Source organism: Magallana gigas, chromosome 1, assembly GCF_963853765.1.
Source record: "Magallana gigas chromosome 1, xbMagGiga1.1, whole genome shotgun sequence".
Lineage (NCBI taxonomy): Eukaryota > Metazoa > Mollusca > Bivalvia > Ostreida > Ostreidae > Magallana > Magallana gigas.
In genome coordinates this window covers 61590476-61616417 of record NC_088853.1, presented here as the reverse complement: position 1 = coordinate 61616417, position 25942 = coordinate 61590476, and the positions used below count along the sequence as shown (strand labels likewise).

The following is a 25942-nucleotide window of genomic DNA, read 5'->3' as shown; positions in this document are numbered from 1 at the left end:
TACTGATAAATATGAACCTGCAAGTCATGAGTTCAAATCCCCTGATTTACTGATATACAGTACATATAATTTAAATTTCAGATGACCCATTAAAGGATTCCCTAAATATGCACGATTATCATAAAGACTGGACACCATGTGCTAATGAAATCCAAATAAACGGAAACTCAAACTATTATGTCAAAAAGACTGATGAATCCTTTTAAAACAGCATGGCCACGAAAAAGTGTGTTTCCTCCTCTGCAGAAACACAGCCTGATGGAAAGCTTTTCATTCTAGACCTGTGTTCACCTTTGAGATGTTGAACAGGATGACTTAATTTTTTTATTCACATACACATGTAGGTATTCCTTAAATTTTTTATCCACATACACATGTAGGTATTCCTTAAATTTTTTATCCACATACACATGTAGGTATTCCTGACAAAGAGACATTTTATGCTGTGTTTGACGAGAAAGAGGATAATGCACTCGAAAGTACAAGACGTGTAGGAATTTCATCATCAAATCAAGGACCAAGAAGACTTAGGATTTTTGACGAGTTTTGTCTACTTCTCAATAGACTACGTCTGGAATTACTCCTAGAAGATTTAGATTTAGGTTTAATGTTAGTGTTTAAACTTGCAGCAATATTTATAATATATGGATTGAAAGAAACAATATATGCCACCATGCCAAGTTCATTTAAGTAAAGATTTAGTAACTGTAGAGTCATATTAGACTGTACTAAAGTTTTTGTGCAAACACATAGTTATCTTGCTAACAAGTCATTACTGTATAGTGATTATAAATCCCACATGCCATTTACGGGACTAATAGGCAGCAGCCCAGCAGGTGTTACAACCACAGGAAGAAGTTCTGCCATTCAGTCAACTGAATGGTCTGGAAAGGTGACTGAATGGCACAGCTATGCCATTCAGTCACATTTCAGTCACCTTTCAATTGACTGAATGGCAGAGATTCATCCTGTGAACATTCGTTTCAGACCTTTGGGGAGGAAGTATAAGTGACAAACAATTAGCAAAGAATTGCGGAATTTTAGAATTGTGTGAAGTTATGGATCATGTAGTATTTTGTACACTAAGCATTCTGATGAGTGTCCCTGGAGAAAATTGCAAAATTCTACTAATGTTGTCCGAAACCTGGGGCATCACGTGAAAAACGTTCTCACTGCTTCTAATATTATAGGTCGTACCTCTCTTTTGAACTTTGACAATGGGGTATTTGAAAAGGTTAAATAAGGCCTCATATGCAAAACTTTTCAAATGTGCCCATAGAAATGAAAGATCATACATGATTTATTATATTTATTTCATTAAATCTGAAAAATAATTGAAAATAAGTTTTTAAAGAACAATTAAAATGGTACATATAGCTTTGTATACATTGAAACTTGTAGTAGACTACAATGCCTTGCAACTCATTCACCTGATTGGTTTTCCACAAACAAATGGAAACGCACAAAAAAAACAAGAAGCTAATTTTGTATGCAAATTTATGCCGACGTCACAAAATCTAGTGGTCTCGACCTGTTTAAACATTAGACAAATATCATACCCTGTCTCAACGTGGCTTGATTAAAAACATTCGAAGTAGTTGTCAACTCGCAATGTACTTTTTCGTTCATATCAGATGCTCTGAAAAAGAGTACAAGTGCTTACATCAGGATTAGTCAGGACAGTAGCATATGCAGACTTACAATTTATATGTTTGGCGAAATGTGGCCATAGTCTAGTACAAATAGAAAATTGCCCGTTGTTAGCCGCCCTGGCAAAAAAATTATTGTGCATTCCTGCAAATTCTGTTTAATGTGGAATCATCTAAATCCGTGGGGGTAAATTTTCGTGGATTGTGGGTTAAAAAAATAATAAATAAGATTTAGGTAGACATTTAAGGCATCATTCTTAACCACGCACAACGTCTGGCATAATTCACACATCATTACATCTTCATTGAACTTGCGCACTGAACATGTCTTCATTATGTTAAATTACCAGAAGTAGGTAAGAAATCGTATCATACTTTTTTCCATATTCTATCCTGTATCAGGCCGAGACACCAATATCAGCCAGAGGGTCGAGGGCTGATACAGGTAGAACATGGGAAAAGGTGTGTATTATTCCCTCTATTAACAGTAATTCCATACCCGAAAACCTATGGAAACTAAACCATTTTGTAGTTTTGCTACCACTTGAGCCAGTGACTGTAAAGCACAGTTATGAGCATGAAGTGGTTTTGAAGGAGGACGCTGGATAGGAAGAAGATGCCACAACATGGTGAGAATTTTTATAATACAATCATACGTTCAGTTAACCTGTTTAAAATAACTTCCTATCATATGTAACCTGGAAATTGTTAGAATTAGTGTTAATTAGTAAAGGTTTGATGGCAAGAACATACTTGTTAGATTGTGAAAGGTGTTAGATGTACTTAGCTCACGGTCCACTTATATTCCCACAAAGAGATCGGATTGCAGACGATGGTTACCTGTCAAAGTGCCATATCCCGCGATTTAATTTACGGAGCATGAGGTCACAATTTTTTAGTTGATGCATTGCATCCAAAAAAAGAGGGAAAAGAATTAAACATAAGAAAGTTGACATATAAAAAAGAGAATACCTTTGTGTGTTTTGTCATGAAAATACCTACATATTTTTCAAACCGAATTACCATTCGAATTTTATCATCGATTTTTTGGTAACAAGATGGTGCACGTAGGGGCCATATTTCTATAAAACACTCGCACCATGATTTTCATGCACTGTGTCAGAATAATTAGATTTCAACGATTACAAACACAATTTCACTTACAACTGCAAGATATTAAAAAATACAATTTAAACATGTATAATTGTTTTGTTTTGAAGAACCGACGAGTAGCAATAGTGAGGCCAATGCCGCCGTCCACCCAGACAGCCTTTACCACCAACACCTCCGGAGGGGATGATCGTAGTCCATCTCCCTCCACCGAGCCCACCCCCCTCTGGAGAGTTTGTCACCCCCACCTTCCCCCTTCAGGATGTCACCTCTACGGCAGGAGAGACCAGGACCACCCTAGGTAAGACCGGCACCACCACCACAGGGAAGAGCAGCGCCCAGGAGGAGGCCGATGTGGAGACCACCGGGGGCCGTCATCACAACCCAGGCCGCGAGGAGGAGGCCACGACACCAGTAGAGGAGGGGATGCAGTCTTCAGGTAGAATAGGCAATTATACCCACCCTTCCCCTACTGGTTCAACACCACGTGATGTTTCGCCTAGCTTCACCACACTCATATTAGGTAATTTGCAATCAAATACTTATCATATGAATTTTAATTGCCTTTACTTTTTATTTTTACTTGTTTTGTTTCTTCCAATAGTCGTATATAAATTCATCATTTATTGAAAAAAAAAGCAGTTTAAAACAAGACAACGAGCTATACATATGGCTGGTGTTTATAAAGAAATCTGTATTTTAAAGTCTTATGAATTAAATAATATTCACTTGGATGAAAGTTTTTCTGATTCATCTTATAGTAATGATTATGCATCTATTGCATTATTATCAGAAAATAAATTTTATTTGGAACCAATTACCAAGACTATAATAACCAAATTTTTTTTCAGTCACGTCCATTACGTGTTCCATCTGCCTTACCATCCCATTTATTGTTATCAGAAGGAAACGCCATACCACCATCCATAGATTACCTTCACCAATACTGTTTATGCAGGAATCCCCTTTTTACACCCCACCTTCACCACCTTTAAGTATAGACATGTCAACGCCATTGCATACACCTTCACCGTTTTCAAGTAGCACATCAAGTCTGTCAAATGTAACTTGATTTGATGTTTCGACGGTTCAAACAGCTTCTTCTAAGCCATATTATGAAGAACAAATTGTAATGTCAACCTTTTGTTCTTGAATAGAAGGGTAACAAGATCAATGACACACAAGAAAAAAGATTAAATAATTTTCATAACTTTTTTGGGGAAGGGGGTGGTTTCAGGAAACTTTTTTATTTCTGTAGTGGGTTGGGGTGGTTTTAGGAATTTTTTTAACAAACTTAATTTTTGGTAGGGATGTGGGCTGGTTTCAAAGATTTTTTACATATTTTTTTCTCTTTTATTTGGAATTTTGGGCATTTTTTTAAAGTAAAAATACGCTACTGCAGGAATGGTCGAAACATCAAAATAAAGAATGTTAACATTTATTCAAAGAAGTATTTAAAAAGATTTGATAGTTTGGCTACAGTATTTGAATTAATTTGTAAGTTTCACAATAAGAATATATGTATGGCTTTGTTTATGTAATTACACGCCACTTTTGTTTTACTTAAGTTTAAATAAATGTATATAAGTTTTCATGGTGATGTGATTTTTTTTTTCAAATAAGATGAAAGACATGACTAATTTGCAAAAACTAGGCAAAACATCAGGTGCCATTATGTTAAATTGAGGTTTTTTAAAAAAAATTATTGTTTTTAACAAATTTTACATTTGCATATTGATGTGCAAAATTGTTTATTAATTATTACTTAAAACATGGAATATTATTAAATTGCATATTTAAAAGCAAATACACTCGCCCTCGTTTATAATTGAGTCACTCTTAACTAAGAATTACAGGATGAGTTTATCAAGCCATTGGCACAAATTACCCATGCATTGTACAAATTTCAACGCATGTTTTTTTATCTAAGGGGATATAACATCGCTACCGTGCGTGTGTGTGTTCGTATGTATGTATGTGTGTGCACTCCGTTTCAATTTTCTAGTAAATTAAAAAACAAGTGGAAAGCTGTCAATGTGACATCAAACCGGGTTTTCTTTTATGTAAACTGTATCCACAATCCATGTCAACCCTTATCCAGTGAAATGGGTATATCCCTCTAACTATTTTTAGAATCGGTAGGACAACAAAGAAGTGCCTTTAAGCAAAATAGTCCCTATACTTGCAGAGTGTATATACATTTATTGGGACATTTTAGATCAGAATGCTTGACACATGTCAGAAAAGAGGATTTGCAATTTTTAAAACAAGTGTCAAAATTGAATTATCATTTGAAGAAAAGAATTGAAATTGTTTGATGTACACCCTTTCCAAAACTGAGAAATTCCCTACTTTTACTTTCATTTCCAGAGTTTTTCAATACAGATGCATTTTGCCGGAAAACGAATCTGACTTCAAACCACGAAATTTTAACAGGAAAGAGACAATTTGATGAGCTTTCATTCAAGAGGTCCCTCGTTGCTGAACGAAAATTAGGACCGGAGTTATGAACCATAACGTTAACATTACCGCCTATGGAAAATGCATTAGTGGACTATACCCATATTGAGCTCCATGCTGGTAAGGCATATTTCTTGTTTATTTGCAATTATTATGATAAACGTGCATTTTTCTTTTGTATATCTTCTCATTTATGTTAATATACTAAATTTCCAACAAGCTCAACAAGTTTAATCATTTAAATAGCATATTTTCCAAGAAAATATCCATCACAACACCCCCCCCCCCCCCTGGGATTTTCAAAAAACCAATTTAAATTAAAGAAATTGTGATTTTAACTTGAATGTAATTTATTTTGAGTTTTTACATAAAAAAAATGAAAATGTAGGTGTGTTTCTAATTATATATGAGTTTAGAAGACATTTTTATAAATTTTGAGACCAAATATCTTTTCGGGTTTTTAGTGCGATCATTTCAAGCGAGCAAAAGTGAAAGTAGAAAAGCAGAAAGTTTCCGGTGAGGAAAAATACTTCATTCTAGCAGTGTCCAGCTATCTAAGATTAGTTTGCATTGTAAGGGAATTGTATTAGTGTCCGGTAGGTTCCAATTCTATATTTATGATGATAGATTTGCATTAAATTGGAGTAAATTAATTTGTCATGCATGTGACATGACTATGTACCGAAGATGTAGGTATGCACTCTTTAACATGTAGAAGCCTACCATGTTGGTTAGTACTTAATCCACAAAATCTATCTTTGTTTATCATAATCAAAATTGAATGAAATTATCAGTAATCATTTTAAGTAGATATTTACTAGTACCGGTATTTATACTATTGAAAAAATAGATCAATATGTTGGGGTGGGGGTTGATATTGAATGTTATTGGGGGGGGGGGTTGGTCTTTAGGCTGTATAGATGTGTTGTGCATGAAGATGTAGTTATTGTTGCCTATCTGTTCTCTCTTTCTGTATCTTTCCCCCTCTCTCTTATTCTCTCTGTCTCTCTCTTTCTGTATCTTTCCCCCTCTCTCTTATTCTCTCTGTCTCTCTCTGTCTGTCTCTCTGTCTGTCTCTCTGTCTGTCTCTCTCTCTCTCTCTCTCTCTCTCTCTCTCTCAAAACATATGGCTGCTTTTGATATGGAATTACAAATGTTGGGAATAGTGTTGGATAATGTAGAATTTAATTCAAAACATTTCATTTTAGATAACATGTAAATTCAAATGGAAGTCTTCTTCAAAGAATAAAACACAACAATGAGCCACACTTGATGTAAGTAAAATTTATTTTTGTAACTTCACTCGTCCAAGTTTAAAAGAAGGAACCTATAAAAACTATATACCATGCATGGCCAGTATTTTACATGCAGATAATTTAGAATATTATAGATACTGGGAAACTTTACAAAATATTGATTATACATATTTCACAGACTTTGTGGGTATTTCTTGTTCTTCTGGATTTTGAACTTTAGTTAAATGTAGACTCTCTAATTCCACAGGATATGTCTTTTGATAATTTTTGTTAAATTTGTTACCATGGTAACAATATACAACAGTAAAAGAAAACATCCTTATTAGCAAGTTTCTTTTCCCTATGACATATATTTAATGAGTTAAGTCATGGTGCATTTGTTCCGAAATTAGGCTTAAATAAAAGTTCAGCAAATATTACACTTATATGAGTAAAAACAACTCATCACTATGACGTCATTATGACGTCATAGGTGAGGCAATCTCAAGCTAGCATCAAAATGGAGCAAAAACTGAATTGAGGTCCTCACATTATAGAGTCATATAACTTTATTATTTATAAACCAATACCTACGTGTAATACATTGATGGATAGGGAAATTCCTATACTTTTCTATTTTACCTTTTTTGTGGTGTTTGAAAACAATTCTTTTTTGTAACTAAAGAAAAACTCATGATTTTTACGACAACAATTTTATAAAATCAGACATAATTGAGCTTTTTCATAAGAATATGAACAAAATAAATTTGGTAAAATATTGAATGTTTATGTTTTACATGTATTTTAATGCTTGAGATTAAAGTTTCCTGAATTTATGCAATTTGAAGAGCATCGAGTGCCAATGAGCTATATGTTGTTTAGGTAAATTATGACTGGACTGTTTCTTCAAATTTCATGCATGTGTATCAATGCTGCAAAATCCATAGTTATGTATTGAATTTTTCCAAATTTGGAATCATGGTTCTTTATAGTGTCTAGAGTGAATATATAAGCTAAGAATTGTAAATAACCACAATGACTGTTTTATATTGGGTATATCCCTCTAACTATTTTTAGAATCGGTAGGACAACAAAGAAGTGCCTTTAAGCAAAATAGTCCCTATACTTGCAGAGTGTATATACATTTATTGGGACATTTTAGATCAGAATGCTTGACACATGTCAGAAAAGAGGATTTGCAATTTTTAAAACAAGTGTCAAAATTGAATTATCATTTGAAGAAAAGAATTGAAATTGTTTGATGTACACCCTTTCCAAAACTGAGAAATTCCCTACTTTTACTTTCATTTCCAGAGTTTTTCAATACAGACGCATTTTGCCGGAAAACGAATCTGACTTCAAACCACGAAATTTTAACAGGAAAGAGACAATTTGATGAGCTTTCATTCAAGAGGTCCCTCGTTGCTGAACGAAAATTAGGACCGGAGTTATGAACCATAACGTTAACATTACCGCCTATGGAAAATGCATTAGTGGACTATACCCAAATGGAGTACCCTACATGTATATGCAACATTTTGCCAAAAAATGACTAAGTTCAAAAGCTGGTATTTTTTTCTTAAATTATCGGAAATCAAAATCCTAGCAACATGCACACCTCTGATATATGTACAATTGATCTGCAAAAGAACAACTTCCTATCTTGAGAACTGTAGGAGGAGTTATCCGTACAATGAGGGTACCCTATATGCAATGACTAAGTTCAAAAGCTGGTATTTTTTCGAAAAATTATCAGAAATCAAAATCCTAGCAATATGCATACCTCTGATATATGTTCAATTGATCTGCAAAAGAACAACTTCCTATCTTGAGAACTGTAGGAGGAGTTATCCATACAATGAGGGTACCCTATATGCAATATTTTGCCAAAAAATGACTAAGTTCAAAAGCTGGTGTTTTTTCGCTAAATTATCATATATCAAAATCCTAGCAATATACACACCTCTGATATATGTACAATTGATCTGCAAAAGAACAACTTCCTATCTTGAGAACTGTAGGAGGAGTTATCCGTACAATGAGGGTACCCTATATGCAATATTTTGCCAAAAAATGACTAAGTTCAAAAGCTGGTATTTTTTCGATAAATTATCGGAAATCATAATCCTAGCAATATACACACCTCTGATATATGTACAATTGATCTGCAAAAGAACAACCTCCTATCTTGAAAACTGTAGGAGGAGTTATCCGTACAATGAGGGTACCCTTTTGGCAGCCGCCCGCCCGCCATTTTCACCATTTTAATAACCGGATTTTTCCGTTGGAAAACCCGGTTAAAAACCTTCCATTAGAATTTCCTAATGCTTTGCACAAATATGCCTCATTGTAAAAAATAAAAAGCAAATAAAATGTCATATGAATTGGTCAAATTTTCATGCAAAAACTTAGATAAAATTACACCATTGTAAAGGGGGGGCATACATTATGACAAAATTCGTTCAAAACTGAAAATATTTATCATAGATTGCACACTTCTGTAAAAATAAAAAAATAAAATAATGCATGTGCCTTTCTAACCGTGGGTTTATCATCGAAAAACACACACACACAGCCATGGAATTGAGTGATTAATGATGATATAATCAAACACCCAAACTGTGGACTCAGGTAACTATTATACGTACTTAGTCTAATACAGACATATGGTCAGCAATACATGTCTTTGGCTTTCTGAGGTCATTCTTGTGTCCAAATATAAATGACGTAAGAAATATTTGTAAACCACATGCAACCATCACTCTTTGAATGCTAGAGTTGAAATTAAATTATCTAAAAACAAACTGACCTCTCTAGGAATTTGACCCTTAGAATAACCAATAGAAATCTAGAATTCTTGTTATGACCAATAGACTGTCACTGACCTCTAAACTAGTTCTTATCTAAAACTAGTCCTAATGAATATTAAAATACGCTAAGAAAGATAACTCTAATGATAAATTCGTAAGATCATGCTTAGTGAAATTAGTAGTATGTAAATGTACTACATGTATAGTGTAAAGTTAACTTTTAAATTGTTTTATTTATTTTCAGCTATTTACCTGATATTAAAATATTTTATTTCTGATTTACAGTTTATAACCATTAAAATAACACATTATCACATACTCCCCCTGTTGAAAAATGACGTCCTCGTCATTAGGAGTAAATGCATGAACAGAATTAAAACACATTTACTTGTTCATAATATTTGCAATCAACTGAATAAAAACATGTTGATACTTTTTTTTCGGTAGTTGCCATGAGTTGGTGTAACATAGACACTCTTTCTTTCCAGTCATCTAATACTCTGTAACAATGGTATTCAGATAGATGACTGGGTGGTTCACTTACCCGTTTACTTCTTCTGACTGATCTATGCGACTCATCCTCATCCTGATCTCAGTATCATGTTCTTGATGCTAAGTTTGGTTCTCTATGTCCCCGGTTTGGAGCTGGAGTGGTGGGGTAGATTCCTTAACTATGCATATTATATATATTTTTTTAAAAACTAAATGCATGATTATGATGTCCATGAAGCCCTCAACCTAAATTGTGAAATTTATGACCCCTTGGTCAGGGGTTCAGGCTCTAGGGTAGGGCCAATATGACCATAAAGTAAAAATGTATTAAATCTTAGAAAACCTTCTTCTCTACTACCATTTATATTTTTTAAAAGCTAAATGCATGATAATGATGTCCTTGAAGCCCTCTACCTTAATTGTGAAATTCATGACCCCTTGGTCAGGGCGTCAGGCTCTAGGGTGAGCCAATATGGCCAAATGGTAAAAATGTATTAAATCTTAGAAAATCGTCTTCTCTACTATCATATACATTTGTTTAAAACTAAATGCTTGATAATGATGTCCATGAAGTCCTCAACCTAAATTGTGAAATACATGACCCTGGGCCAGGGGTTCAAGCTCTAGGGTGGGGCCAATATGGCCAAATAGTAAAAATGTATAAAATCTTAGATAATCTTCTTCTCTACTAACATATATATTTGTTAAAAACTAAATACATGGTTATGATGTCCATGAAGCCCTCAAACTAAATTGTGAAATACATGACCCTGGGTCAGGGGTTTAGGCTCTAGGGTGGGGCCAATATGACCAAATAGTAAAAAAGTATAAAATCTTAGAAAATCGTCTTTTCTACTATCATATACATTTGTTAAAAACTAAATGCTTGATAATTATGTCCATGAAGCCCTCAACCTAAACTGTGAAATCCATGACTCCTTGGTCAGGGCTTCAGGCTCTAGGGTGGGGCCAATATGGCCAAATAGTAAAAATGTATAAAATCTTAGAAAATCGTCTTCCCTACTATCATATACATTTGTTAAAAACTAAATGCTTGATAATGATGTCCATGAAGCCCTCAACCTAAATTATGAAATCCATGACTCCTGGTCAGGGCTTCAGGCTTTAGGGTGGGGCCAATATGGCCATATAGTAAAAATGTTTTAAAACTTAAAAAAATCTTCTATACTCCCACACGTGAGAAAAAAACTGAATACATGGTTACGAGGGCCTCTACTAAAAGAGGATGTCAAGCTCATTAGGGGGTATGTTGTAAATTTCTTTGGTCTCCCCTTTCAATTCAAAATACTCATGCAAAATGTTCAAATGCCCCAGTGTTTTTCTTATTGTATGCGAGTTTTAATTAATTTGCCTCAATGAAAATTGGCGTTTCAACGGGTTTGAATCTAACACTTGCATTTTCACCCTCCATGATTTATTGTTTACGACTGCAGACGATATTTGTTTACGTTTTAAAAGTAGTACCGGTCGCGGTGCAATAATACACAGTGTAGGACAGAAACATCTGACACTGCTGTCTCACACTGGACAAACCGATCTCACATACATGATAATGCGAGAAATACATGTAAATAATCTAGCGATATCAACCACTGCTCATTTTTAAACCTAACATTTTGCATTTTTAACATTCACACAAAACTAAGGTCGGTGTCTTTTCGAAAAACCATATTGCTATTGTTTTTACAGTTGTACATATAACTGCACCGGCAAAATACATCATTCTTTTTTTCAATTCTAAAGCATAACATTTTTAACATACTTATATAGATAACCTCTGTATCTTGTTGATTAAAAACAATTTTCTGTATAAAATATTTATTTTAAATCTGTGTGCATCTTGCTAATTTTTAAAACATATGAATTTTATAAGCTTAAATGTTTTTCTTTAAAAATAAGTAGAAATAGTACTTGTAAACGGCCTGGTAAAGTTCATTATTTCTAATATTCAAGCCGCAAACCTTGCATTTTTAAAACCCTTTGAGAAGTCATAGCAACTATGTTATAAAAGTTGTTAATTTTATTAAATATAGGGCATACACAATGGTAACCTTAATTGATAATGTCATTTTACTTCATAATCATTTAAGTAACTGTCTAATTGAAACAACTGATAAAAAAAAATCTTTTTTTCAGATTGAGTTATACTTTGAATTATCAATACTTCTTAGATAAACAGTAAAACTAAAAGAGTTTTAATTTTATTTAGTTCTTCCAAACTGAGAATCTGCTAGTTGTAGAGGTAGCACCTGAAGTAGAGGCTTCCCTTTTGAAACTTCTGGCTTTGAAAACTCACCCAGGACCCAACATGAAGGAATTTCTTGAGTTATATGATCCTCATGAGAAACAATTTGGTGACATAAAGCTTATTGGGATTTGTAACCCTGTTGATTTTTCTGTAGATGTGACAACCAGAGAAATGATTTCCAGTGTTGTAGATTACATAGAAAAAAGGTTTGTGTTGCATTTTTTAATTGGCATCCTAAATGTAACTGAAATCACAAAAAATCTAAATCATAAATGAAATTAAATCAAATGGTTTTGAGCTACTACATGTAGTACCTATATGAATAAAATCAAGTATGATCAGAGTTATTTTCAGGTTATAAATATATAATGTAATAATGTGACCATGGTGTCAGTGCTATAAGAATTTGTGAATCTAATTTAACCCCAATATATCTTTATTCAAACAGATTTGATGTCTTTAATGAGAGCCCTCTGAAGGAGTTTACAGTTTTTGACTTTATGAAATGGCCAACTAACAGAGAAGAACTCAGCACATATGGAATTGAACACATTGAAACACTTGCTGACCATTTTTCTTCTTTATTCTCTGCTGAAGAAAGAGAAAAAAATTTGAATGAATTTCCTTCCTTCAAAACAATTATGAACAGTCTAAAGAATTTAGAATTATATGAAGCTTATTGTCATATTGTTGCAACCTGTCCCTCTAGAGTTGAAACAATTTTAAAATTAGTGAAAATTATGTTAACTCTGAGTGCAAGCACTGCACAGTGTGAGAGGGTTTTTTCTCAAATGAAAATTTTAAAAGGCAGATTAAGGTGCAAACTGACACAGGCTAACTTACAGGCACAATTATTCATTATGATTGAAGGTCCAAGTCTGAAAAGTTTTTCTCCAGATAAATGCATAGCTTTTTGGTTAGATGGCCACAAAAGACATGTGGGTGGCCACAAAATGATAATGAGTGAACCTGTCCCACAGAAACTACTGAAAAACAAATTGATTAAAAATAAAATAACAGTAACTATATATATTGTTTGCATTATTAGTTATTTGACATTGTTTACAGTTTTAATTCGACTGATATGAAGAAAATGTTGGGCTAGTAAGTTTTAACTTTGGGCTAATAACTTTACTACTGCCAGTAGCCCCTGGGCTAGTAGCCAATTTTTGTAATTGCACACCTCTGTATTTTGATTATTGACATGACCAAACAGATAAATACATTGCTTTTATTCAAAGCAAAGTTAAATACATTTTTTTAAAAATGCAGCCAAATTATTTTATATACTAGGTAGTAATGATTTTAAGGATGACTTTAAGGATGACGTTTACTCAGAATGAAAAAAAAAAATCCACTGATGATAATGAAAAACCATCTATTGTGTGTTTTAAACCTTTTATTGTAGAGTTATTTTTTATTTTAAAAAAAGTAGGTCAATGACCTACTTTTTGAATTAATGGCAATTATATATGTTTGGAAAATTAAAGGAAAATCCCTTAAAATTTTACACTATGCTTGAGATTTTCTTAATTGTGAAAATTATACAAATTGCTCAATATTCTTAAAAATGAAATACAGTTTATGAATGGCAGTGACACTTAAGTACCGGTCTCACTAAGAATCAGGTACCGTGGTTTAAAAATAAATGAGCCATGGCCACAAAATGTACATTTAAAGTGTTTTTCATGCTTAAAAATTATTATTATAACACTAGATAATTTTAAAATCAAGTAAGTTTCTATAGAATTTCTCTAATCACTATTATTTTATAAGCTTACGAATCAGGCTCCACCATTACGGTGTATACAAAATGTTAAAAATTTACATCGACTTGACGCCTATTACTTGTTAGCTACAATCCCATATATATAATAAACAGTTACTTTGAATACTAATCCTAGGCCATGATAAAAAAAAGTGGTGTGTTTATTTATATTTTATGAAATATAACGGTATAAAATACAGTTCTGAAAATCCGTTTTTGAGGTAAGAGTTATTCCCCTTTGAAAACTCTTTCGTGTTACTGATGTAAACAAATGGCAGACGGCAGGTGTTCGATCGCCTGTATATCTAGTGTAGTTAAAACAGACTGCAACGTATCTTCAAGATATCGAAGTGACTGTGAAGTGAGGAGGTTGAGTGACTGTAACAGGCCCATTTTCAACCATTTGCGTCAGTTTTCTATTAACAGCGCCGACATTACAAGTGAAGGGCAATTGATTGCATTTCGATGCGGACTGTTCGACACAGATCTTAGCTCATTCACCGTGTGCCCATTTCATAGAGACTCTCTAGGACTAGCATGGCAGCAGAGAGTCAAGTGTCAATATCCTGTTCACGAAGGGAAAGCTAAACCATACCGTAGTTTTTCTCTCCGAATGAGCAGACTTGTTTTCTCAAGCTTATCTACTTTGGTACCAGTTGGCTCAGGTATGTACATGTATCATGTTATAATAATGAATATACTATTTCATTTTGCTTTTGCACATATTTTTGAGACAATGAAAATATAATAAAAAGCTTATATATAAGAGTTATTTACTAAGTCAGACTTTAGAAATTTATGGGGGTTTTTTTTAGGGGGGGGGGGAGGGTGCCATTCTTTAACAAGATCTTCACTGTTATTGTATATTAATATTACTAACAGGTACATATATAAATTGTACAATTAAAATTCAGTGGTATTTCATGTTGCCAATTATCTACTTCCTGAGAATATGATTCAAATTTATAACAAATGTTATTGCTTATACCCCATCTCCAACTCAAATAATTGATTGATTTATGCTTATTTTTAACACCATTTTGTCATGTTAATAATATATGAAATATGTTTTAGAAATTTAAAGTATTCAGCATATTTTACGAATATTTATAAATTAAACTAGTGGACTTAAACATGCAAAGTTATATACTTAGGCATTGAATCATTATTTTTTGAAAGATATAGTCTCATAACTGCAGCGGTGCATGTGTGCATACAAATTAAGTAACGCACGCTAGCGCGTTATGAAAACTTGTATGCACACACCGCTGCAGCTATGAGACTATATCTTTCAAAAAAATAATGATTTAATGCTTATATTTAAATTTTTTTAACTTCTTGCCATGCCTGCAAATGTGATTTATACGTCAAAATTTCTGTTTTATCCTAAGGGTAAGTTCAAATTAATGGAAGAGCCACTGTAACAGCCACAAGCGTGAACTTTGATTCTCGCTTGTGACGTTGCATTTAACAGCGTTCAACGTTTGTGACGTCATAATAAAACTAGTCATTCTAACCTTTGAGTACCCTGTGTGTTGCGGTCTTATAACTGCAGTGTCTTTTCACACACTTTACATGCAAAAAATATTTGGAATGTAAATATATTATATTAAAACTATGCAATTTTCAAGGCATCCCATGTAGCCACCTTAGGAATGTATCTTATCAAATCAGCTGACTGACTGCAACTATATAAAATAACAAAATTCCAGGGAAAAGAAGTAGGATTTCCATAAATTTAACATAATCATTGTATGTATGTTATAATCTGTACTTAATCATTTTGAAAAATTTGTTTTTATTTTAGGCATATGTCGTAAGTGTATTGACCTTGTACAAAACCTACCTGATAATCATGAGGACATAAAGTGAAACTACATTACAATTATAAAACCAACAAAAAAGAATTATTTGTTTGATGCACTCCAACAGACCTGCAAATTGAAAATTGCATGCTGAAACCCAAATATTACTACTTTAGTTTTAAGGATTATTTTGTTCGCAAAAAATACTTGATTGTTATTATGATTATCTATGTACAAGCTAATTTTTTAAAATAACGACCTAGCTCATATTAACCCATCTTGAAAAATGTGGGGTTCCTAATAGAGTACTCTAACTAAAATTCTTTCATGCTCACCTTATTGTCTAGAAATGTAAATGCTTGATGCAAATTCAGTAATAAAGTATCAAATATTTTGATATCTTTTTATAACAATTAAATTTAATTATCACGACTCGAGTTAAAGAAAATTTATTTATAAATGCCAAAAATGTTATTGCATTGCCACTTCTAGAAAATTCTACAATTTTTACAATATACAAAATTAATATACATGTACATGTAGGACCTACTGTTATTCATATTTTTTATAACTCTTTGAATTTTTATTCTTTTCTTCTCAGAATGATAATGATAATGAGAAGAATATATCAGCTGATATCACACAGGTAACTTTTTATAAAATTCTATCATAAGAAAATTTCACATTTAGGCCAAAATAACATAATTGTTTGTTTGGAATTGCCTCCCGCTTCATTGAACTGCTTCCAGTTTATAAAATTTGATTATCAGAAAGAAAGCCTTTTTTTTTAATATGGAGATTTTTATTTACCAATTTTTGATTACTGAAACTTAAAAAAAAAAATAAAAAAAATTGTTCCCTCTCTCCTGGGTCCAGAAACCTCCAGTCCGCAATTCCAAGCAAACAAATTTTAAAGGATGGCCTTAAAGTACATGCATTTGAAATCCTAAAATCACAAAATGAAAGCCTTTGACACATATATAATTATGTCAGTGGTAATTTTAAATTTTACTTAAGATTTTATCAAGCTAATTCTTTGATGCAAACATTTTTTTTAAGGATGCAAACATTTTTTTTAAGAAATTAATTACAGATAAATTTATTTACAGAGATGTGCTGCATACAGTCTTCGTCCAATTAACATTGAGAATGGTGGGGATTGCATTGAACATTCAGACCAGGTACAAAATATTAAGGGAACTTGTGTTGATCAAGAACTTATTTCATATTTTTCTAATCGTCCACAATAATTATATAAATATCATTTGTCTGTCTATCTGTAAACTTATCACAAATTAGATTTTTTCTTTAGTACCCTTGTGCTTATCTATTAAAATTAGCACACAGTATACTTGAGCAATTTTCTTTAAATTGTACACAAAGGGTGCCCCCCCCCCCCCCCCCAATAGAGACAGAAACAGGCAGAATAGAGAACATAGAGTTGGTGTCTTAAACATTCTTATAAAAACTATTGTATTTTTTAAGATTCAAATTTAATCATTTAAACCTGAAAAAACATATCCCTTATATAATTAGTTAGTTATAGATTTTGATGTCAATTATTGGTCAAGGTCATAGCAGAGATTACCGATAGTGTAAATACTTTTTACTATCTTTTTTTAGCTCACCCAAACCAAAGGTTAAAGTGAGCTGTTGCCTGCCATCCGTCTGTAAACTTTTCAAATGTTTTACTGCTTACTACAATAACATCCCTGGCAAAATTTAATTCCAGTTTGGGGAGTTATTTTTGGGTGATTAAATGGATGAAACCACATGGTGTGAATTGGTGATTCTGGGTGATTAACATAAACCTGGTACAAACTTTTAAGCATCTTTATGAAAAGGGAACTTGAAACTGTTTAAATAAAGGTTTAACCCTTTTCAAAGGGGAGATAATTACTAAACAGTGAAAGTAGGGTAACAATTGCACTAGAAATACCAATATTTAACAGAAACATCTTAGTTTTTAAAGTGGGGATTCTAAATTATTAAAATGGTGACCCTATAACTATAACATAACTCCCTATACATTTTTTTTTAAAGATTATTTAATATCAATGGAAGAACCACTGTAACAGCCACTACCATGAAGTATGATTTTTGCTTATGAAGTTGAACTTGACTGGAGTAGTGTTCAACATTTTTGACCTCCCCATCCATGTTATTTCATTTTAAATGTTGCAGCTCATCTCACATCTTACAATCAAAATACTGGTAGATGTAGAATGATTGGTATATATATTGACAAGTTTGAACCATGAACATGTATCTGTGTAAACAAATCATGCAATTTTAATATAAAAATACATATATACTGTAACAATGGAAATTAAGATGCATCATATTTCTTGATAAGTATTTAAACTGTTATGATTCTGTTCATTACTGTTCTGAAATATTTTAATGATTAATATGGTTTGCATTGCTTTCAGCTTTCATCACAGGAGAGCCAACATCTGTCTCAAACTTCAAACTGGAGTGAGGAAAATTCTCTAGGATTAGAGACATTGAACAGTATTGTCCATACCATTTCTAATGGAAAACTCAGTCCATTGAAATACCAACTGCAAAAACCTCTTCAGGACATTACGTCACAAAGTAGAAATTACATACAGAAGAAAGCATCACAAATGGTTCATAGTATCCTGAAATTGGTTGCTCCTGGACAATCAGAAGATCTACTGAAACTCATGGTGGAGCCTGTAACAAACACCAAACACCAAGAAACTGAAAACCTTTTGGAAATACTGACTAAAATCTACAACGATTCCACATACAAGGCTGTGAAAGATCAGACTCTATCTATTATAGCTGGACTTAAAACAAAAGAGGACCTCAAGAACAGAATCCCAGGACTTACAAACTATCATATTGACAAAGTTCGAGCTGTTACACCAGACCAAATATTTCAGAAGGTAAACCAACCTCCAAAGAAAAGACAAAAAATGGACCAAACTAAACTAGAGCACTGTCTCTCATTTTTCTTCAGCTCCTCTTTTCACCAACTGGTGTCTTATGGTACAAGAGATTTGGAGCTTGACTCTGGTGAAATCGTTGTAATTCCAGATGTGGTTCGCACTGCTTGCCATTCTTCTATAATTGAAATGTATGAAAAACATTGCAAAGATACTGACTTCTCACCACTGTCAAGGGCTACACTATTTCGCATTCTACATGCATGCTCGGCTTCCAAACGGCGCAACCTCCATGGCTTAGACAACATTACAGCAGATGGCTTTGCTGCTTTTAAGTCTTTGTGTAACATCTTGAAGAATCTAGAGCTCAAAGGAACCATAGACAAAGATATGAAATCTACCTTGACACAACTTCTCACAGATGGTCAAAATTATCTGAAGAGAACCTTCAAGTTCCATGTCTCTCTAGACTCAGCTTGTTCTGACCATTGCATACATTGGGCTTGCAGTGATCCTAAAGATGTCAAATTTCAGTCCGTATGCAACCATGAGCACACAGACAGCTGTCAAGAGTGTGAAAAATTATCAGTGGTCCTTGATCAGATGTGCTCTTTGAATCTAGATGATGATGAGGTAGTAGATGTTATAGAGGCAAGAAACAACATCCAAGCATGGAAAGCCCACATCGTAAGAACAATCAACCAAGACCGCAGCAGAGTAGATCTTCTAGACACTTTGAAAACATCTCAAATACTGCTGGTGATGGACTGGGCCATGAAGTTTCTCCCTCTTTTACATCGAGAGAAGCAGTCAGACTGGTTTGGTCAAAAAGGGATCTCATGGCATGTCACTGTTGGCATCACTAAAGATAATAATGGATCTCTAAAGGTAACAATCAATATTTACATACATTTGCAAATATGTTTCCTTATATAATCCTATAGCGAATAGCGAAAACGTTCAATTCTGTATGAACTTTTTCATCACATCACAATGATCATAGCACGCGCTTATCGCTTGGATTATTGTAAACTTAAAGTCTTGGTAATTTTGACAGATCTAGGCGATTAATTTGTCTTTTTCAAATGTAAATATAAGTAATAAACAGCAATGCTTAAAAGTTCACGGGATATGAAGTTGGTTGGTATGTAATCAAATCAACCGAGAAGCCCTTTGGGATTCACAGGATTTGATAACGTGACCAACTTCATGAACTTTTTAAATTGATGTTTATTTCTTATTAAAATGAAGAAAATATTGTAAAGGAATTATTACAAAAGCAATAATTTAATCAACAAGTGAGTTTTTGTCTAATAAAATATCAGATATGATAAAAATCTGGCCAGATGAGCAGTAGAAAAAGTTTAACTCTAAGGAAGTAAGAGTTTATTGTACACGTATTAAAACAAATGTTCTAATTTTTTCAGCATAGTACTTGGGTGCACATTCTGGAAAGTGGCAAACAGGACTGGTTTGCTGTAGCATCAATCCTGGAACATACTCTTTCAACTGTGGCTCAGCAGTATCCCAATATGAAAGAGGCGTTCCTAAGATCTGACAATGCTGGATGTTATCACAATGGATTTCTCTGGAGTTCAATTCCTAGCATATCTGAGAGAACAGGTGAATAAGAAACTTTTCTTAATATGCTAAATATTATTGAATCATGATTTTTTTAAGTATACTGTCTCATAACTGCAGGGGTGTGTGCATACAAATTGAGTAACGCGCGTTATGAAAATTTGTATGCAAGCATCGCTGCAGTTATGAGACTGTATACTTAAAAAAATCATGATTAAATGCTTATATTTACATTATTTTAACTTCATGCCTTGTCTGAAAATGTGATTTATACCTTAAAATTCCTATCTTATCCTAAGGGTAAGTTCATATTAATGGAAGAGCCACAGTAACAGCCGCAAGAGTGAACTTTGATTTTCGCTTGTGACGTTGCAGTTAACAGCGTTTAACGTTTTTGACGTCATAATAAAGCTCATCATTTTAAACTTTGAGTACCCTGTGTGCATTACAGTATTATAACTGCCGTAGCTTTCAACACACTATACAAGCAAAAAATATGTGAAATGTAAATATCAGCATTTACATGAAATCTGTGATGTTTTTATTCTTTAAACTGCTATGAGGTGTGTAATTTTCTTGTAACATTTGCAGGAATCGTTGTTAAAAGATTCAACTTTAGTGAGGCACAAGCAGGAAAATCATATTGTGATGCCAAAATTGCTCATCTTAGGAAGAAAATGAAATTGTATGTAGCAGATGGCAATGACATCAAGTTTCCAGCTGACATGAAGATGGCCATAGATACAAGTGGAGGAGTTGCTGGATGCCAGGTAGCAGTTGTTGATGTTGATTACACCCATCAACTGTTATTTGGCCACAAATGGAGGGATGTACGTTTCATCACTGATTTTGAAATTGATTCTTCCTTGATGACCACTCACCATGCGTTTGACATTGGTCAGGGAAATGTTATTGACGCAACATTGATGGTCTCCTTACCACAGAGTTCAACGGATCTACGAATACTCTCCAACTTCATGACAACAGGAAAGCAGGAAGGACATATACAAACTCCAAGTACTGTAAAAGAACCTGTTCAGTGCTTCCCTTGTTCCGAAGAAGGCTGTTTACAAAGTTTTTGCACCTTTGAAGAATATGAGGAACATATGTATTTTGAGAGGCACACGTTTGAATTTCATCAAAATTCAAACATGTCTACATTTGACAAAGTTAAGCTGAGATGGGCAGAAAAATGTAACCTGCATGAAAGTGAAGAGCAGATCATCATGCCAACAGCCCTGTCTGACAGTGGTGGAAAAGGTTCTTAACATAAGAGGATGGGCTCTTAAGAAAGAAAAGAAACAAGTTCGGTTCAAACAGCACGTGCGCGATTATCTAAACGAGGTATTCAAGACTGGAGCGGAGGTTGGGAGGAAGGCTAATCCAGCAGAGGTTGCTTTGAACATGAGAGCACTTACAAACGATAGGGGAGAGCGCATTTTTGCAGCTCAGGACTGTTTAAAGCCAAGTCAAATAATTTCCTATTTCTCCAGGCTCACATCACAATCCAAGGATTCCTCGAAACAAGGGAGCAGAGAAATAGCAGAAGAAGAGGATGATGAATACCTGGAACACGTTATCAGGGAAATTGAAATTCAGGAAATCAAAGACACTGTGAATGCGCTGTGATCAGGAAAGAGAAACCTTTGTTCAGCTATGTACATGTAATTTACGTTAGATATTTTATTACAGATTCATAATTCCAAATGCAAATGACTGTAAACCTTAACTCTATATCTAGAATTTCGAACAAATTAGTTTTATCATGTTTATGACTACAATATATATTATATACATGTATAAGACAAATCAAGATAAATGTTATTTCAAAATTTTCCTAAGGTTGCATAATCAAGTTCTGTAATTTAGAATTCTTTCTCTGTATTAAAATTCAAATAACCAGTATTGATTTTAAATAGTGTGTAACTGATACCAGTATTCCATTCAATTTTTTACCCTTGCAATATATATGATGACTTTAACTTCTTATTGTAAAAAGGTTACCAATATGCAGGGACACATTTTTGCCATTTTCATTGTTATGCAACAAAATCAAATTTTGTTTTTACACTTGATATATTCTTCAAATGTTTTTGAATTTATTTGTGCAATCAAATTTTATTTCTTTTTTTCTAAATTGAAAAATTGCAATTACATTATATGTAGGTATGATGCAAGCAATAACTGAAGTGCATGATGTTGGAGGTTACATATCCTCCCCCGCCCCCTTGATAAAATTACAGCATAGTATTTGCTGTTTTCTAATTTATTCTTTTGGAGACAATATTATGCAAAAAACAATAGGTATGTCTTTTTTTTGTTTATCACATGTATTTTTATCTCACATATGCACTTAAGAATTTACATGTTCACTTACTGTACAGTTCTGTCAGTTTATGTGTTGTCATAAGTCAAGTGCTTAAAGGTTAATTTCCGAGGCTATTGTTCTAAAATTAAATGATTTTTACAAGTTCTTCATAGTCCTCATAGATTTGTCAACTTTATAGATATAAACTGATTTTTAACAAAAGATATAATATTAACAATACATGAAGTTATTGCCAATTTTTTCATATGAAGGGATTTCAACAATCCATTGATTCTCATGTTTATGGTGGTAGTTATTAGGAAAAAATGGGCAATTTTCTTTTTAGAAACCTATTTATGTGAGACAAGATACTTTCTTAAATAACAAAAGAAAATTTTTATCTTGTTTTGTGAACATATATTGCCAAAAACTTATAGTGAAAAAGGTTTGCAAAGGTGAATTTTAAAATATTGTGGTTTTGTTGCCATGGATACCACCTCTAATTGGTAAAATCACACATATCTATTTCTGGAATTTTATTATTCATATGATGACTTTTATAACTATTTATAATTGGGAACAAAAGCTGATCAGAAGTTTTTAATATTTTGACATAAAAAAGACCAAATTTGTAGTTTTCAGTTTTGGCTATTTTTTGCAATATGAACCCCTTTTAATTTGCATTTCAAGAAAAATGTGCTTAATATCTATAAAAATTTGAATGATTTTTTAAAACACCATATTATCCTCTTAATAAACCAATAAAAACAAAATATCACTCTTTTTTCATTTTCTTGCTGTCATGGAATTTTAAATGCTATTTTCCTTTAATGTACAGAGCTATTTGGAGTCTTGTTGCTATGGAAAATATGACGTGGCTATTTCCATAGCAACAGCTTGAATTTTGCCGAATGGTGTTTAGGTTTAGCTTATATGACTGTAGTCTCTTGTAATAAAGAAAGGTTATATCAATTGGGTAACCCCTATGATTCACTCTCTGTCTGATTATTAGGGAGACCGGTACTTAATACATACAAAGCATTCAGTTTTCGTTGAGAATATTTATAAATATTCCAGTCCGAATTTCCTCTATCACTTTTCAAATTCCAACCCATTTTTGATCAAATTTTACAAAAAATTGAATGATGATAATACAAAAAGATTTATAGTATTAAACTACTTATATTGATCTGATTCTGTTGGCATATAATTTATATGAGGTCAAAGATCAAAATTTTGAGATATGGTGTCTTTTCTCGATTTTAAGCATTTTTCAATATTTTTTTAAATTCGTGTCTTACAATAATTATAGCGAATGAGTGAGGTAAAACTAACAGAAAATATGCTAAATTATAAAGACTAAAATATAAAATCTTAACTTTTAATATTAGAGTACTGTCAAAAATGTTTTGGCGGAAAACAAAATCTGCAAAATTTAGTCCGAATTTCCTCTGTTTGGTTAAAAGTCTATTTTTGTTTGGGCATAAATCCATTATATAGTAGAAATATCGAATGTTATGTCAATAAAAATTCATTTCACAAGTTCCTTTTGTATTTAGAACAAATTTTAATCATGACATTGAACTTTATAACAATCCGTATTTGAGAACTCAAACCCTGAGTAAACAAACCCTTAAAATAGCATATAGAAATTAGTTTTTATGTGTGTGCGTGTGTGCTCATCTATTCCCTTATTCAATCATGTATATCATACATGTATAGGTTATTTAACAGCATTCAGTTCATTGTTTAATTTGTTTTTAAATAAAACATAAAAATATTTCTTACAACGCACTATTTCATTTCCTGGGTTACATTTTTTCTAAATCTACTGCACAAGCCTCAAAATGTATTTTAAATTATACATAAAAGACATAGAAGCTAAAATAGTTTCCTTTATTGTGTCTTGAGTTAATTTAATATAATTTTTTAAAAGGCATTCAATAAAGATACATGAGTGATATATTAATTGTGGCATTTCGCACTTAATCATAGGTGCTCCCTATATAAATCAATATAACAATTTTCTTTTTATCTTCATATAACCCACTACATGTATTAAATGTTAAAGAATAAAATTTTATACATTGATTAAGATGGGTTTGAGTGCGTATGTTAATTCTGAAATCTATCTTGTTCTCAATATTATATAAATTGATGTGTCTGAATTTTTAACATGTATGCAAAATCCATTCATTTACATGATATATGCAACTTCCACTACACAAATACAGTATATATATATATATATATATATATATATATATATATATATATATATATATATATATTTATACCTGAGCCAATAGGGACAATATATACATATACTATATGAAGGTGCCGAGACATAGACAAAGTAATGCTCCTCCCAACCTCTGCCTTTGCCGTTGTACTGTGACTCGGGTTTGAACAAGATGACTTCTTCTTCCATCGTATTCAGAGGGAATATCGATGAAATGGACAGATGAAATGGACAGATGGTATACTTCCCAAATAGCGAAAAGACACCAGCACGGTAACATTTTAAATGTCCCCAGAAGCTATATCTCCTATGTTACATGATTTGAGGTGGTTTTTAATGTTTCTCCTATCGTTTTTCATGTACACTAAATTGTTTTCATTTGGGAAATAAGGTGATGTGGTACACTTGCTTTTATCAGGAAAATAACGAAGAAAAAATGCATACAAGACTACTTTCCATGGATTCTAATATTCCCCTTATATGAAATATATTAATCTACATGCTCAATATATTAATTAATTTCAAATAAAACAACATTTTCTTTCCTGCTTCATCCTCACCTTCCATGACCTTCTACACACGTAGGATCATAACTGTACCCTTTTCAACTCCAACACTGAAGAAAGGGAGATAACTAGATGTTGATGAAATTTCATAATTTCTAATCGTAATATATATTTATAGTTTTAATAACCCATAGAATTTTCAGTTGATATAAATTCTGCATAATCAATTAAACAAAATGTTGTTTTCCATATACCTGGAAAATGTAGGATTTTAAGAAACAAACATTAAATGTGTAACCAATATACAATCGATCGAATATTGATGTCATTTTCAACTATACACAAATAAATACAAAATTGATTGTCATCGATATCGGCTTTTTTTTTCTTTCTCAAAAAATCAGTGTTTAAACGAGAAGTAGTATGAGGCTTATAAACACCAATAAGCAATCACCCAAAATTATGAAATATTTGAAAATAAGTACGAACAAAAAATGATATTAACATATGTTGAACATCTGATAAAGATAGGTTCATAAACATTTGTTAATTATTAGATTATAGAAAAGATATGTTTAACATATGTTAAACATATGGTGAACATATTTTTATAAACATATGTTTAACATATGGTGCTCGTTTTTTATGGCGAACATATGTTTCAGAACATATGTTGAACACATGTTGCAATTTTACCTGTGTATGCATATGCACTTCCATACTCCTGTCACTTACCAGCTGTCTGTTTACCGTGGATCAAACACAGTAACATTCTAGTTTCATTATGCAACA

The 25942-nt window shown here is 32.7% G+C and overlaps 1 protein-coding gene and 1 long non-coding RNA gene across 2 annotated transcripts; both read left to right on the top strand.

Moving 5' to 3' along the window:
* The first annotated feature begins 4866 nt into the window (after window positions 1-4866).
* LOC105349077 (uncharacterized) lies at window positions 4867-7965 on the top strand. Its single transcript, XR_010712331.1, has 3 exons — window positions 4867-5339; window positions 6428-6493; window positions 7769-7965. It is a non-coding gene; the product is annotated as an uncharacterized lncRNA (long non-coding RNA).
* A 7941-nt stretch (window positions 7966-15906) lies between these two features.
* Window positions 15907-22322, top strand: LOC117688041 (uncharacterized). Its single transcript, XM_066080096.1, has 5 exons — window positions 15907-16244; window positions 16708-16779; window positions 18031-19401; window positions 19941-20136; window positions 20686-22322. The coding sequence occupies exons 3-5, from the start codon at window positions 18229-18231 to the stop codon at window positions 21360-21362; spliced, it is 2046 nt and encodes a 681-aa protein (XP_065936168.1). The 5' UTR covers window positions 15907-16244; window positions 16708-16779; window positions 18031-18228; the 3' UTR covers window positions 21363-22322.
* Window positions 22323-25942: the final 3620 nt, after the last annotated feature.

Excerpts from the sequence above, each read along its gene's own strand:
- LOC117688041 (XM_066080096.1), top strand. The coding sequence starts at position 18,229 with ATGGTTCATAGTATCCTGAAATTGGTTGCTCCTGGACAATCAGAAGAT. Across the intron at positions 19,402-19,940 it reads ATAATAATGGATCTCTAAAG|CATAGTACTTGGGTGCACAT; the intron begins GTAACAATCAAT and ends TAATTTTTTCAG. Across the intron at positions 20,137-20,685 it reads TAGCATATCTGAGAGAACAG|GAATCGTTGTTAAAAGATTC; the intron begins GTGAATAAGAAA and ends TAACATTTGCAG.